General features: G+C 39.3%; 1 protein-coding gene across 4 annotated transcripts in view; it reads left to right on the forward strand.

Annotated features, from left to right (window-relative positions):
• Window positions 1-15,295, forward strand: part of MYO16 (myosin XVI) — a 530,197-nt gene that overhangs the window by 248,482 nt on the left and 266,420 nt on the right. For all 4 annotated transcript variants that reach the window (XM_030856764.2, XM_060288080.1, XM_060288082.1 and 1 more), the window contains exons 10-11: window positions 5,125-5,275; window positions 11,564-11,674. In XM_030856764.2, the coding sequence (XP_030712624.1) occupies window positions 5,125-5,275; window positions 11,564-11,674 (262 nt within the window). The remainder of the gene's footprint in view (window positions 1-5,124; window positions 5,276-11,563; window positions 11,675-15,295) is intronic.

Here is a 15,295-nt window from a genome sequence, read left to right on the forward strand (position 1 = left end):
TTGCAGTTATTGTTAGTAGTAGATCCTAGAGGGTATAACGTATGACATTAGCGAGTATACATGGTGTTTTAAAATGCAGGTGAAAAAGCATGTAAAGAGAGATTATGTGTTAGCATCATAGAACTGTAGGACCTGAAACACATTTAGATATTCTAGTTCCCACACTTAGCAAAGATGGAACTGTGGGGAGATTTTGAAGTTCTTAGAAGGTCAGGTAGTAGCTAAATTGAGGTTAAAAACTGACTTAGGGGCTTCCCTGGTGGCGCAGTGGTTGACAGTCCGCCTGCCCATTCAGGGGACACGGGTTCGGGCCCCGGTCCGGGAAGATCCCACATGCCGCAGAGCGGCTGGGCCCGTGAGCCATGGCCGCTGAGCCTGCGCGTCCGCAGCCTGTGCTCCGCAACGGGAGAGGCCGCGACGGTGAGAGGCCCGCGTACCGCAGAAAAAAACAAACAAACAAACAAAAAACTGACTTAGAATGAGGTCACTGTATTCCTGGACCAATCTTCTTTTCAAGTGTATCTTTCAAGGAGCCTGCTATTAACACTGAGATTAGGTTTGGGATACAAAAGGAGTATTTCAGCTGTTTTAGGAGACTCACCAGTTCTTCCTTTTAGAAATCCTTTATAGTTGATTTTACTTATTTTATAAACTATCTTTCTAGTTTTTACCTTGACTAATCTAACTACTGCTTTATTAATTGCTATACACTCAGAAGATTCAGTATTTGCAAAACCTCTCTTTAGTTTTTTTGTTATTGTTGTTGTTTGCTTTTTAATTTCTTGGCAATGCAGGAAAGGGAGACGGTTGGTCTAAGGGGAGATAAGGAAGGAAATATTTCGGTAGGTGTGAGGGTGAACTTTTAGATGTAGGCAGTGTGACGCGGTGGTTGAGAACACAGACTCTGAAGCTCAAGTCCCAGCTTCGCTGCTGCTCACTGTGTGTCCAGAGCATGTTCTCCTCTCTGGTCCTCAGTTTACTCATCTACAGAATGGGCATAAATATAATGTATACCTTATGGTATTGTTGTTAAAGAGTTAATGTGTGTGTAGTACTTAAACAGAGATGGTCATACATTCAGTGCCATATAATTATTAAAGTGATTTGCAAGTGCTTTCCTCAAATTATAGTAAATATCAGAGAACCGCAGCTGTCTTCAAATAGTGGAAGGGCTCTCAAGTTGAAGAGGCACAAGGTGTGTTGCTGGAGCTCCAGGTGTGATGAGTAGAGGGGTCTTGTTCCAGCATTGCTCAGGAAGAAATACAGCCTCTTTGAAGGTTGTAAAGACCTTATTACTTGATGGTATTCAAGCAGATCTGGATGTGAGCATTTTTAAGCATTCCCTTTATATAGTGAATTTTTATTTATTTTTTATTTTATTTTTTTTTGCGGTACGCGGACCTCTCACTGTTGTGGCCTCTCCCGCTGCAGAGCACAGGCTCCGGATGCACAGGCTCAGCAGACACGGCTCACGGGCCCAGCCGCTCCACGGCATGTGGGATCTTCCCAGACCGGGGCACGAACCCGTGTCCCCTGCATCGGCAGGCGGACTCTCAACCAGTGCGCCACCGGGGAAGCCCTATAGTGAATTTTTAAAATGAATAATATAGCATTGGGAGGGACGCCCACCGTGGGCCGTAAGCCGCCTCCACCTTCTTGCCCAGTTGGTCACTGTGCAGGGCACATGCAGTTAGTCATACCAGCTGCTGGATGGCTGGAGGAGACCGCAGCGCCACGGCCCTGGCTTCTCTTCTACTGGGCAGTGTGCTGCTTGCTCAAAGAGTTCTTGCTTCTTGCCCAGTTTTCTCTCCTACAACGCGACACGATGCACGAAGTGTAGCCGTCCACTTAGCTCCATCTGTGTTGCCCGTTCCCGCCCCCCATGGCACAGGGGGCAAGGAGAACTGGTGCACATGGGCAGCGTGGATTCTGTCTGCCGTGAGCAGTAAGTCCTCCGTCTGTTATCCCAGCACCTCTCGTCTTCTGCGTCTGTCCATACAAGAGTAATAGGCTAACCTGTTAGCTTGTAAGTAGATCCCCAGAAACTTAAGCTAATACTGTTGCCTGCTTATTACCAGGGTCGTTGAGCTAACCCCTTGATGCGCATTATGTTGGTAACCCGTCACTCCCGGCCTGTTTTTCAGTTGCTTTTACAGAATGGTTATGTAACCAGCCCGAGGTGGCCGAGCCAGGCATCAAACTTCGTAGCTTTTCTGACTCAAAAATGTATGTTTGTTGCAGCTCTACTATACCATGCCGCCTCTTTTTAAGATATGATCCCCTGCCCTGTTGCCTACTTGAAAATACCGTCATTGACTACAAAACATCGTCATCCAGAGTTCAGAGGAAGTAAACTGACCTCACGTTTCTGTAAACGTGTACTTCAGCTATTCCCGATTTTGCCTCAGACCTGGACCTAATTCAGCCAATTCGTTAGTCTGTCTTTATTCCCATTTTCCTAGACTCCAGCATGGCTGGCAGGTGGCACAGAGATGGGCTGCAGAGCAGTGAATGAGGCTTGTGGTTACTGAAGGAAGTCCTTCAAATTATTCCCTTTTTCCCCATCAGGGTTAATCTAAAACAATCATTTGTATTCCTATAGACTAACAACCAGAGATTGAAATAAAAAGACACTGGTAGTGGGATAAAACATGCAATATATCAGAATACATCTAACAAATTATTTGCAAGATTTTAATGCTGAAAACTACAAAATAACTGATGAGAAAGTTAATGAAGATCAAAATAAATGGAGAAATATACTGTGTTTATGGATGACAAAATTTGACATTGTTATTAGGTAAATTCTCCCCAAATTAACTTATATTTTGAACACAAGGCTAATCAAAATTCCGGAAATTTTTATAAAAACTGACAAATAGATTCTAAAATGTATATGAAAATGCTAAACCTCAAATGGCCTCAATAATTTTGAAAAAGAAAACAAAGTTGGATGACTCACATTGCCTGATTTCAACCCTTACTCTGAAAGTACATGACTCAAGAAAATGTAATGTTGGTGTAAGAATAGGCTATTATATCAGTGGAATACAATGGAGTGTCCGAAAGTAGGCCTGCACATATATGGTCAGTTGATTTTCAATAAAGGTGTCCAGGTAATTGGATGGGGACAGATGTTCTTTTCAGAACTGATGCTGGAACATTTAGACAGCAATACGAAGAAATAATGAAACTCGACCCATATACAGCGCCATATAAAAAAACCTCTCATAATGAATTGTAGACCTAAGTGTGAAGCATAAAACTATAACATTTCTGGAATACAACCTAGGAGAAAACCCTACTGACCTTGGGTTTGGGAAAGAATTTTTAGATAAGATACAAGAGGCACAAACCATAAGAGAAAAAATATTCCTTGAAACTTAACTGTTAAAAAAATAAAAAGACAAGATACATACTGGGAGAAAATATTTGCCACATGTGTATGTGATAAAGGACTCGAATCCAAAATATATAAATTCAATAATATGACACCAAAGAATCCAGTAAAAAAAAAAAAAAAAAGGAGATTTGAACTTACACTTTACCAAAGAAGGGATTCTTGTGTCAATAACCACACTGAAATGCAAATAAAAGCCACAGGGAGAAGCCACTAACACACCCACTGGAATGGATTTCAAAAACAACAAAAAAGACAGGTTCTGTCAAGGATGTGGAGCAAGTAGGACTCCAGCCCACGCCTGGGGAAGCACCAATGAATGGTTCAGACCGAGGAAAGTGTGGAGTCTCTCCTAGGTACGCAGCCAAGATAAATGAAAGCATATGTCATACGTCACCACAAACACCTGTGCGTGAATGTGTATAGAAACTGCATTTACAATTGACAAAAACTGGACAAACCCAGATGTTTGGTGAATGGACAGCCAAAGTGCAGTGGATCCCACAGGAAGACACTACCCAGTGATAAACAATGACAAACTTGATACATGCAGAAACGTGAATGAATCTTAAAAACATGTTAAGTAAAGGAAGCCAGGAACACAAGGCTACATGCTCTGTGATTTCTTTCACATGACATTTTAGAAAACACAGAACTATAGTGAAAGAAATAATTAGCCATGGTTACAAGGGGCAGGGGGTTAGGGGAAATAATTGACTTCAAAGGGCACACAGAGCCACTCGGGGGTGACAACAATTCTGTGTGTTGCTGATTATGTGGGTTACACAAATGTATATACATATATATAACCAACTATATATGATTATGTGTATGTAGACAAAACTCACGCAGCTGTACATCTGCAGAGTGAATTTTACTATTTGTAAATACCTCCATAAAACTGAAATGTTAAAAAAACGACAAAATGCATTAAGCTTTAATTAGAATCACAACTGCTATTGTAAGATACATGAAATAATTATGTTTCTATATATTGCACTTGATTAAATATGTATGTATTTCTGCTTTATGGTCACATTTAGGAAAGTACATTTTTAAATTTGACTGTACTAAAGTGTTACAATACAAATTAAACATTCGGATTGCGTTTATGTTTTATGAACTTGCCTTTCTTTTGGCAACAGTGTCTATGGAAGAACAAAAAATGAAGTAGGTTTTATTTTATTTTTCTGCCTAGCCTGAGCTGTAAAGGAGTAATAAAACTTATTGTTTGTAACATTGCAGTCCTTAAGCACGTCGTTTGTTTTTAATTCCCCTATTATCATTTCTTCACAAACTCTTAACTATTGTCCATGATTCTATAACATATTAAAATCCTGTATGAACAGTATTTTACTTAATGGTAGAATTTTGCCTTCACTTGTTTGCATTCATTCACATTTAAATATTTTGCTTAGTTCAAGCATGCATTTCCACCTTAGCTTTTCAATTGCTCATTGATTTGTCTGTTAAGTCATATATCCATTCATAAACATTTTCTTCTCAGGTTGAAATGAATATATTTTTTCTTTTAAAGGTGAAATTGAACGAGATCTGGAGCTAATAGAAAAGTTTACAGATTTCTCATTGATTCTACCTGCAGTGTTGACACCGTTTCTTATCTGAATTAAACAACTTTCTATAATCAGCTGTCCAGTCATGGTAATTTTTGATTGATATGGCAATGTTAGAAGACTAATCATAGCATTGATTTTTTCCTCCAGCAGCCCCCTGGCATTGCCAATTGCCAAGCAAGACAGTATGCTGGAAAAAGACATTATGTTCAAAGATGCCACGAAAGGTCTGTGCAAGGGACAATCTCAGGACAGTACTCCCGAAAATACCACCGTGAATGGCCCCACCAAACCTGATCAGGTAACTACACCCTTATTGCAGGTCTGCTAGTGTTGCATCCTATTACATCATGCCTTAAAGTCCAACTTTTCAAAAACAAACACCTACTAATTTCAATTCAAATAAAAATTAATGAGTGCAAATGTTAATATTTGGTTTGAAATTGCCATACATAAATTGTTATGGTATTATACTGACCATTAACAAACTTAACTGCTATGTGTTTTTATAAGGATTTGAATTTTATAGTCTTGATTTACCAGGAATGGAAGTTCAGCCAATACGTTAATTCCTGAATATTTCTGCTTATGTCATTAGTCATCATTTTGATTATTATGTAGATAGTTTTCTGTTTCTTACAAATATCAGACATTTTACGTAACAAGAAGGACAAACCAGTCACTGAGTCACTTATCCTTAAAAGCAACTGTGGTGGTGTTTTGTGTGTGTGTGCCTGTGTGCCCCAGTGTCCAGATGATCAGAGAGCACTTTGAGGAGCTTTAGAAATTAATATATTTTTTGCTATCATTCCCACAGAAATAAATGAGTTTTATATGTTTCATGTTTTATAAATGGCAGAGTAATTTTCTGAATGTCACAGTAATCCCTGAAAATGTTTTGTTTCACTGTGTCTAATTTTGAATGTTTTAAGGACAATTTATTGAGGTTTTCTAAAGATTCTCTTTTCAAAATTTAAATTTCATTATTTTTTGTTATTTTCAAATAACAAATTATTTTTGTAATTTCGAAATACTTTTAAATTTTAGTAGGTATACTCATCAGCTCAGACTGCCGTAACAAAATACCACAAACTGGGTGGCTTGAACAACAGAGATTATTTTCTCACAGTTCTGGAGACTGGAAGTCTAAGATCAAAGCTCTGGCTGATTCAGTTTCTGGTGAATGTCTTCTTCCTGGCTTGCAGATGGCTTCTTTCTCTTCACATGGTAGACAGAGAGAAAAAACAACCTATCTGGTGTCTTTTATAAGGACACTAATCCTATAGGATCAGGGCCCCACCCTTATAACCTCATTCAACCTTTATGACTTCCTAAAGGCCCCATCTCCAAACAGTGTCACAAGCTGGTTAGAGCCTCAACATATGAATTTGGGGGGACACAATTCAGTCCATAGTGGTAGGCAATTGAGTGTTAGGTGAAATTTAAGGCAAAGCTTTTTCTTAACTTTTTTAAAGGTCCTATGAACTTTCTGTAAACTTACATACATATTATTAAGTGAAAGAGTCCAATCTGAAAAGGCTACATACTATATGATTCTATTATTTGACATTCTGGAAAAGGCAAAACCATGGAGATAGTAAAAATATTAGAGGTTACCAGGGGTCGGGGCAGGGGAATAAATAGGTGGAGCACAGGGAGCTGTTAGGGCAGTGAAACTACTCTGTACGACACCGTAGGGGTAGACATGTGATATTATACGTCTGTTCAAATCCATAGAACGTACAACACCAAGAGTGACCCTGATGTAAACTATGGGGTTTGGATGATGATGTGTCCGTGTAGGCTCGTCAGTGGTAACAGAGGTACCACCCTGGCGAGGGATGTTGATAACCGGGAAGGCTATGCATGAGTGGGGCCAGGGGTATATGGGAAATTTCTGTACCTTCCTCTCAATTTTGCTGTGAATCTAAAATAACTCTAAAAAATAATATCTTTTAAAAAAATGAGAGGACATTCACAGCATAACATCAAGTGTAATCCTTGCTGAATGACTTTTCAGTTTTTAATGTAAGCTCTTTATAATTGTATCCTAGACATTAAAAGCAGCTGTAATCATGTTCTATTGATCTGGTTTTAAACAAGGAGAGGCTAGTATTCAGGTTTCATGAGCATATATTATCTGTGTAATGTTCACTCACATCTCCCACTGTGTGCATCGTGCTGTCATTCACTCTTGGTCATGAGCTGCTTGGATTCTCCGCAGGGCTGTCCTCACTCACACTTCACAGGAGGGCTTTAGAAAAGCCTTGTCAAAGCAATAAACTTCCCGTTCACATTTTAAAGAGAAACTCATTGTGTAGAATTGAAGTTGAAACAAAACCCACAGCATCTCTCCTTTCAGATTTTTAGAAAATGTAGGCCTTATCAAATGGTAACTCCATACATGAATATTCAGGACTTGATTTAAACTTTTTTTGGTTCTGATAGTCACCAAAATTCATATTCGCTTTATAATATCTCTGAGAATGGAGAATTTTTCTTAAGAGGCTTAAAAACGTGCGACATTCTTCCTTCTCTTCACCTTTTGTTCTGTCTTTGGCCCATTCCTCCTCTCCCCTGTCCTCTTCCATTCTCTTCCTAATTTCCTAACTGCTTAACTTCTTCTTTCCCTTCCTCCCTCTCTTCTTTCCTTTCACAGTATATTTATTTAAATTTGGTTCCAGCTTAAAATTCAGGTCAAATTTTTATTCCATTTAGCGAAGCCATGTTTTCCTGGGAGTAAAGAGACAGGAGGATGGAATCAGGCAGATTTGCTCTGGCTCAGGTCTGCTTCTGGAGCTCTGTGACTCTAGAAGCCCCTTAATCTCACTAAGCCCCATCTGTAAAATGGGAACATAGTACTCACCTTATTTGGTTGTTTTGAAGATGACAAAAGACTAAGGCTATAAGGTGACAGCACAATTACCAAGAACAAACAAAAACTCAGCAAGACATATTTATTGTTTTTATTACTGTTATTTATATTGACTGACTGTAAGGTTTTGCCACAGTGGTTGAATCCTCTATCCACTAATTTATCTGCTCTTAATTCATGTAATTCCAGTCGACACTGGGTTTTCCTTTTTTCAATGAAAGTATAGATTATTTTTTAAAAAAATAATATAAAATAATCCTTTCAGAGCTGACAAATGCTTTCTTTCACCTATAATATCTTTTATTGAATTTTATTTATTTTTTATACAGCAGGTTCTTATTAGTTATCTGTTTTATACATATTAGTGTATACATGTCAATCCCAATCTCCCAATTCATCCACCACTACCTGCCCCCCAACGCTTTCCCCCCGTGGTGTCCATGTTTGTTCTCTACATCTGTGTCTCTATTTCTGACCTGCAAACCGGTTCATCTGTACCACTTTTCTAGGTTCCACATATAGGCATTAATATACGATATTTGTTTTTCTCTTTCTGACTTACTTCACTCTGTATGACAGTCTCTAGATCCATCCGTGTCTCTACAAATGACCCAATTTCGTTCCTTTTTATGGCTGAGTAATATTCCATTTATATATGTACCACATCTTCTTTATCCATTCGTCTGTTGATGGGCATTGAGGTTGCTTCCGTGACCTGGCTATTGTAAATAGTGCTGCAATGAACATTGGAGTGCATGTGTCTTTTTGAATTATGGTTTTCTCTGGGTATATGCCCAGTAGTGGGATTGCTGGGTCTTATGGTAATTCTATTTTTAGTTTTTTAAGGAACCTCCATACTGTTTTCCATAGTGGCTGTATCAGTTTACATTCCCACCAACAGTGCAAGAGGGTTCCCTTTTCTCCACACCCTCTCCAGCATTTGTTGTTTGTAGATTTTCTGATGATGCCCATTCTAACTGGTGTGAGGTGATACCTCACTGTAGTTTTGATTTGCATTTCTCTAATTATTAGTGATATTGCGCAGCTTTTCATGTGCTTCTTGGCCATCTGTATGTCTTCTTTGGAGAAATGTCTGTTTAATGTCTTCTGCCCATTAATCCCCAAAATTCTACTGTGGGCAAGTTATAATTCACTTTTGCTAGTTAACTGACTCTCAAGTTTCAAATTGAGTATTTAAACCAACCAAACTCAGACTCAAGAAAGTTAAACAAATTGCCTAGAGTCACAAGTGTTTCTTTTCTGCTGTATCCAGTGCTCTTTGGAGACACGACGGCAAGCTCCGGCTTCATTTCCCAGAGCCCTGCTGCCCTGTGACAGTTCTGTGCACAGGAGAGAACGTGTGTGTTCCATGGCTGCATGTGCATATAGGGAGTTTGAAGATAGGTGATGGTTCTCTTTCTGTAGTCCTTGGACATACCAGCATCCAGGTACACAAAAGTGTAAATTCTCAGCAAACAAAGGACCTGATATATTGCACTCTCTAAGAAACATCTCATAGAATGCAAAGCAGGTAAGAACAAGGTGCTGTGCAGGCACGGTGATGGGCTTCAGCTTTGGGAAGCTTAATATATATATATTTTTTTGCGGTGCGCGGGCCTCTCACTGTTGTGGCCTCTCCCATTGCGGAGCATAGGCTCCGGACGCGCAGGCTCAGCGGCCATGGCTCACGGGCCCAGCCGCTCCGCGGCATGTGGGATCCTCCCGGACCGGGGCACGAACCCGTGTCCCCTGCATCGGCAGGCGGACTCTCAACCACTGCGCCACCAGGGAAGCCCGGGAAGCTTAATATTTTGTCAGATCATCACCCCTTTCCCTGTAGGACCATCCTGGTCAGCTCGTTCTTTTCTAATTTCTTCTTTCCTCTTCTTTCACGCCTACTTCTTTCTTTCCTGCAAACAGCCTTTCCCCAGAATCTTCTTGCTCTTATCCCAATTGTCAGACCTTCTGTCTGCCCACTGAATTTCTGGTTCCTGGACATATACTACTTATGTCCTAGAGAGAGAAAACACAACCAAACACAACAGAACAAAACAGGAAATTTGACAGCACTGAAAGCAGTGTTGGCAAGTGGAGACGAGGAATCAGTGAATTCAGAGTATTTCCAAGGTGTAAATTCCTTTTGGGTCTTGAAACATTTCTCAAAGTGTTTCTCTAATTTCTTCCTGACTTTCTATTCTGAATTATGTCTGTTTTGTGTTTCAGATTTCTATTTTTGGAAATGTATACATATATATAGAGAAATGTATGTATATATATGGATATTTGTATATCTTCATAAGAACCATAATGATCAATCCTAGCGAAGATGTTAAGTTTTGTTTTTGTTTTTGTTTTTTACATATTTATCCCGTCTCTGTTTTGACTGTTGTCATAATTGTTTGGGAGACACTGGTAGCATACACGACTGAGTCTACAACTATGACATAAAAATATTCACAGACATATTATCAGCTGTCACAGCGCTTTAGGAATCTTTAGAAAGAATGTGCCCCTTGCTTCAGACTGATTATCAAAGCTTCATTCCTGATCATTTTGGAATCTGTTATGCTAACTACAAGGAATTCTTCCCTTGATCTACCCTAACGCTGTATTTTCACGTTTGGTTACTCCAAGCAGGCTGGGAAGTCTTCACATTTTTACTGTCAGCCTAGTAGTACTTTCTCTAACCCGTGCAGCAGCTGTGACTGGAGATGAAAACCCTTAAGAATTCCAAAGATATGCCGCAATAGCTCTTTCAGCCTTGTTGGAACAAACATGAAACTTCTGTTAGTGCTAGTTCCTGCTTTTTTTTTTTTAACGTGCATGCAGAAATTTGCCTTGAGCTTCTGAGAGCTGTGGATATACGAGGAATTTTATTATCTTAGCGTAAATCATTCCTTCTGAAGGAAAAAAAATTCCTGCTCTTGGTTTTTCTCCTTTTTATGATTGCTTTGGGAGTTCAATACGTATGCCAACTTGCGAGAGACCTTTGTCTATATAAATAAAACTAAACATTGCCCATTTCTGACTTGTAAATAATAGATTTTTATCTAATTTAAATATTTCAGATTTACCTTTTTTTTTTTTTGAAATATTGTCCAGTTTTTCAACTCTGTCACTCAATATAAAATTGAGTAGGAAAGCAGTGTTTTTCTTTCTGACAGAATCATCTTAATCTCATACTACATGAAACTTAGGAGTCATGTAGAACAGAAGAAGATACACAAGCCAGAATTCTAGAGAGGCTACTTTTAAGTTCCAGTGCCTCCCTCCATGTCTTCAGAAACTGAAGTCCAGGCACACTGCTTTCCTCCCATTCCAGTTTCGTGGTAGGAGTTTTCCTTTAGCTTTGGAAACACTGAAAAACGTGAGCTTTCAACAGCTGGTCTTAAAAAGGACTCAGCACAGTTCAGAGCTGTCTTAATCAGACTTCATGATTGGAGGGACGTGGGGTCACATGCAGGTTGTGTGTGTAGGTGCGTGTATGAGTGTGTGCCCTGGCTGGTGGGTATAGAACAGAGATTCTCACCTGAATACATTTCTGTGACCGTTGAATTTTTTGTTCCTTACAAGTGAACCATTTCATCTTTTAATAACAGTTTCGAATTCATGTGGTCTGTAAACTTTTGACATGTAATTGAAAATGGAACAAACAACTGTGAAGACAGTTGATTGGAAAGCAATTAGGATTGATCTTACCTATTTTTCCCCCAGGTCAAGCTGATACCTCCCGCTCCGAACGATGACCTGGCAACGCTCAGCCAGCTTACCGACAGCAGCCTGCTTTACGAAATTCAGAAGCGCTTTGGGAACAATCAGATCTATGTAAGTGCCCTTGAAATTGCCTTTGCACTGCTTTTGTCTTGCTGCGTATTTTCACCCGTCAGTGCTGCAAATGCGACAAGGAAGGGGCTCGTTACTTCTGGTCATGCTGAAAGCCTAACGTGGATTTCTCAGAGTTTGGGTCAATTCTTCTGATTCAGTTAGAAGGCAGTTTCTGCAAAGATTCACATTTCAGGGTTGTTAAGAGAAAGTTGGAGCCCTGAGGGTAGACAACTTTCCTCTTGTCATGTTTGCTGGAGAAGAAGATCTTGCTAGAACCAGCAGGATCTGCAGATCACTTATAAAAATGCTGTTTCTTTCATCTGCTTTAACTCAGCCTCCTAGATCTGGAGAACGAAGCCAAAGAGGAAAAGCTAAGTGTACGTGAGGGATGCCTCTCTATTTGCATGAAAGAAAAACTATTGTTCTTCTAAATTATCAGGAAATGTCTTTGTCTAGTAAATAATTTATATACACATCTCTGATAATAGCGTACAAATGTATGACTTAGATGGCAAACAGCACGGAGAATTGATTTGCTGTGGTTCTCTTCTGGTTTATATGTGCTATTTCTTCCAATACGTATATCAATTTTGACACTATGCACTCTCAGTGTCTCTCTCTCTCTCATTGATTTTGTTAAATTCATCTCAGAGCAATTCAATCAGAATGTCTATAGAGACATCTGATTATGCATATGTCTGCTATCCCTTTTTGATAACACCCGTTATTTTTCCTACTCTGCTGAGAAACTGATGAAGTAATTTTTATGTAAATGTGAAATCAGAGATTTCTTTACAAGTAATAAATTGTCAGGTGCTGATTAACCCATGAACATTCAATGCAGTGTCTTAATGATGGGATAAATTGCCCGCCACTGTAAATACACTTAAAATTAAATACTTCTATCAAAATTAATGGAATTGAGTCATCAGCAGAAAGTGGTGAAGCCTGATTAGTTTGGTCTGTTACTGCCCTGTTGCTTTTGTGTTATTTTTGTTCTCTTGTCTCTCCTTTTCCAGCATCATGTTGATTCTTCTTCATTTTAACTTCTTAATCACATTATCAGCAGACCACTGCTTGAATAGTTTTGATTTCTCTTATTTCTTAAATGCTTTTCAAGTGGCTTTTTATCTCCCAATATCTACTACTCTGCATCCTAGCGGGCACCATCCTCATCATCTTTTCTCCAATAGCCTTCTGACTTTCTAGTGGAAACTTCATAATGAACTAGAGTAATTTTCGTAAAGAACAAATGTAATCTCGAAACTCCCAGTCTTAAAACTTTTCTGAGGCTTGTCATTTTTCTTGGAAGGACAGCCACAGCCTTATTCATGATCTGGTCCCTAAACACTATCGTTGATGATTCCTAGTCACTGGTCGCTGCCCACCTTCCTGCATCAGGGATTCCCCTTAGACTGTCTTTTTTTCCATAAAGTTCTCTTTCTTCCTCCACATAGTACATAGTTTTATAAACTCCCACTCAATACTTCTTCAGTCTTCAAGTAATCCTTCCCAGAACTTCCAGATTAAGTCTCTGTGGACCATCTTTCTGTAGCACACTTCTCACCGCTTGTGATTATAAACCTCGGTGGTGGTTTGATTAGCTTCTTGCTGCCATGCTAGACTCTGAGCTCAGGGGGAACAGGACCCCTGCTGGTCTCGCACTTCCTCATCTGAAATGACAACTACTTCCCACCTGTTTATCGGAGTCATGTCGCAGACCCCACACAGTGGGCCACCTTCGTAGACTCTCTTTGCTAACTCTACTGGGTTTCTCTCTCTACCTGGATAATCAGAATTAGGGTTCCCTGCTTTGCTGAAGTTCATATAAAATACTATTAAAAAACAAAATTCAACTGAGTAAATTTTAGTGATCTAATTGGCTTTATTGAATGATTCATGAATTGGGCAACACCCCATCTAGCTAGCAGAGGGGAGCTCCAGGGGGCCACAGAAAGGGAAGGGTTTTAAAGGCAAGATAAGGAAGTCATAAAAAATATTGCTTCAGGCTTAGGTAACTACCTGTGGGGAACAGAGGGGTCTATGTAGCGATTACCTCATCATCTTTTGGGGAATGGAGAGGGGCATGTGACATATTACCTTACTGGTACCAAACGGAAAATTCCTGACTGTCTGGTCAAGACCACATTTCTGGGGGAGGTGGAAGCTTCAGTTAGGTTAGGTATTACGCCCCTGTCGGTTAGCCTGGCCTAGCATACGGGACTCTATTTTGGGCCTGTGGTTTTCTTTTTGAGGATATAAACTTTTCACTGTGTGAGGCATGATTTCCTCTTCTGTAGACCTGAAATATTGAAGAGCTGCACTACCTAGGATCAATTTTGTAATGAGTGCTCCAAGTTATGGTATTTGAATTTGCCTTTAATGGATAGACAAGCAATTTAAACGTTATTGATTGAATAGTAATAGGTGATTCTCGCAGTGTAGTCTCTGGACCACTGGATATGTGAACTTTTTATTACCAGTCTGCCCTCAGAGTAAGCTTTTAGAAACTCTTATAGCAATTTAATGGTTTAATTTCTGTCTGTTGAATCTCATAAGAATCAAGCCTTGCTTTTTGTATGTCTTTGTCTTTTTCAATTTCATTTTTCCAGGAGTTTTTTATTATGTTTTGCGGAAGTATTAGTCCACAGTGAATTGGAAATAAAAGTGTTCCCTCCCCACAAATACAAAAGCACTAGTTTAGTAGACGTTTCAACATTAAAATATTCAAATTTGGTTGTCCGTTCCCAACATGCCCCTCCCATCTCCGTTAATGACAACCTCTTTCTTTCAGTTTTCAGGCCAAAATGACTGGAAGAGTATTGGTGCTTCTTTTTCTTACATACCCCACATGTGATTTTCCTGCCAATCTCGTCAGCCCTGCCTTCAAAATGCAGACAGCATACCACCTCTGCTGCTGCTATCTGGGCCCATCAGCGCCCAAGAGAAAACACTGCAGCTGAATTAACTGTTCAACCAGGGTTTTCATCTCTTTTTGCTATAGTCCTATAGTCTGATTTGTTATATAAGATGATCTTTCGGAACAATCTGCAAGTTGCTCTTTTAACTGAGTGTATCGCCTCCCATTTGGATATCAGATTGGGAAGTTTCCCTCCTGTCTGTAGGAGTAGGAAGTTCCCGAACCATCAAACAGAAAGTGAATTGCAGGTAATGTGATATTCACTCACCAGGAAGTGCACAGAATAAATAACATTGTTAACATTCAAGTAATAGTTTTATAAACTATTTTTATCACAAAATATATTTTCAGATAGTCCCGGATTCCTTCAATATTTAGGCCCCCCCCAAATTATATCTCCATAAAAAATGCATTTTAGGGTATTTTTATTTTATTTTAATGTTCCTCATCTTTCTTAATTAACAGATTTCTCAATTCTTCCTCAATCTACTTTCTATCTTCATTTTTCTTCTCTGGAATTTAAGACTAATTTTCAGATACTTCACTAATAAAGTTCCCCTTTGGTTCAATTATTTCACTTTTATTTCCTTCCTCCTTTACTTGGCTATAAAATACTGGCCAATCCTTCTTTTAAGTGAATGCTGTCATGCATTATGACATATAAAGAGAATAATGCACAGTTCATGAAAGTATTGCTTCAT

This window comes from Globicephala melas, chromosome 18 (genome assembly GCF_963455315.2).
Source record: "Globicephala melas chromosome 18, mGloMel1.2, whole genome shotgun sequence".
NCBI lineage: Eukaryota > Metazoa > Chordata > Mammalia > Artiodactyla > Delphinidae > Globicephala > Globicephala melas.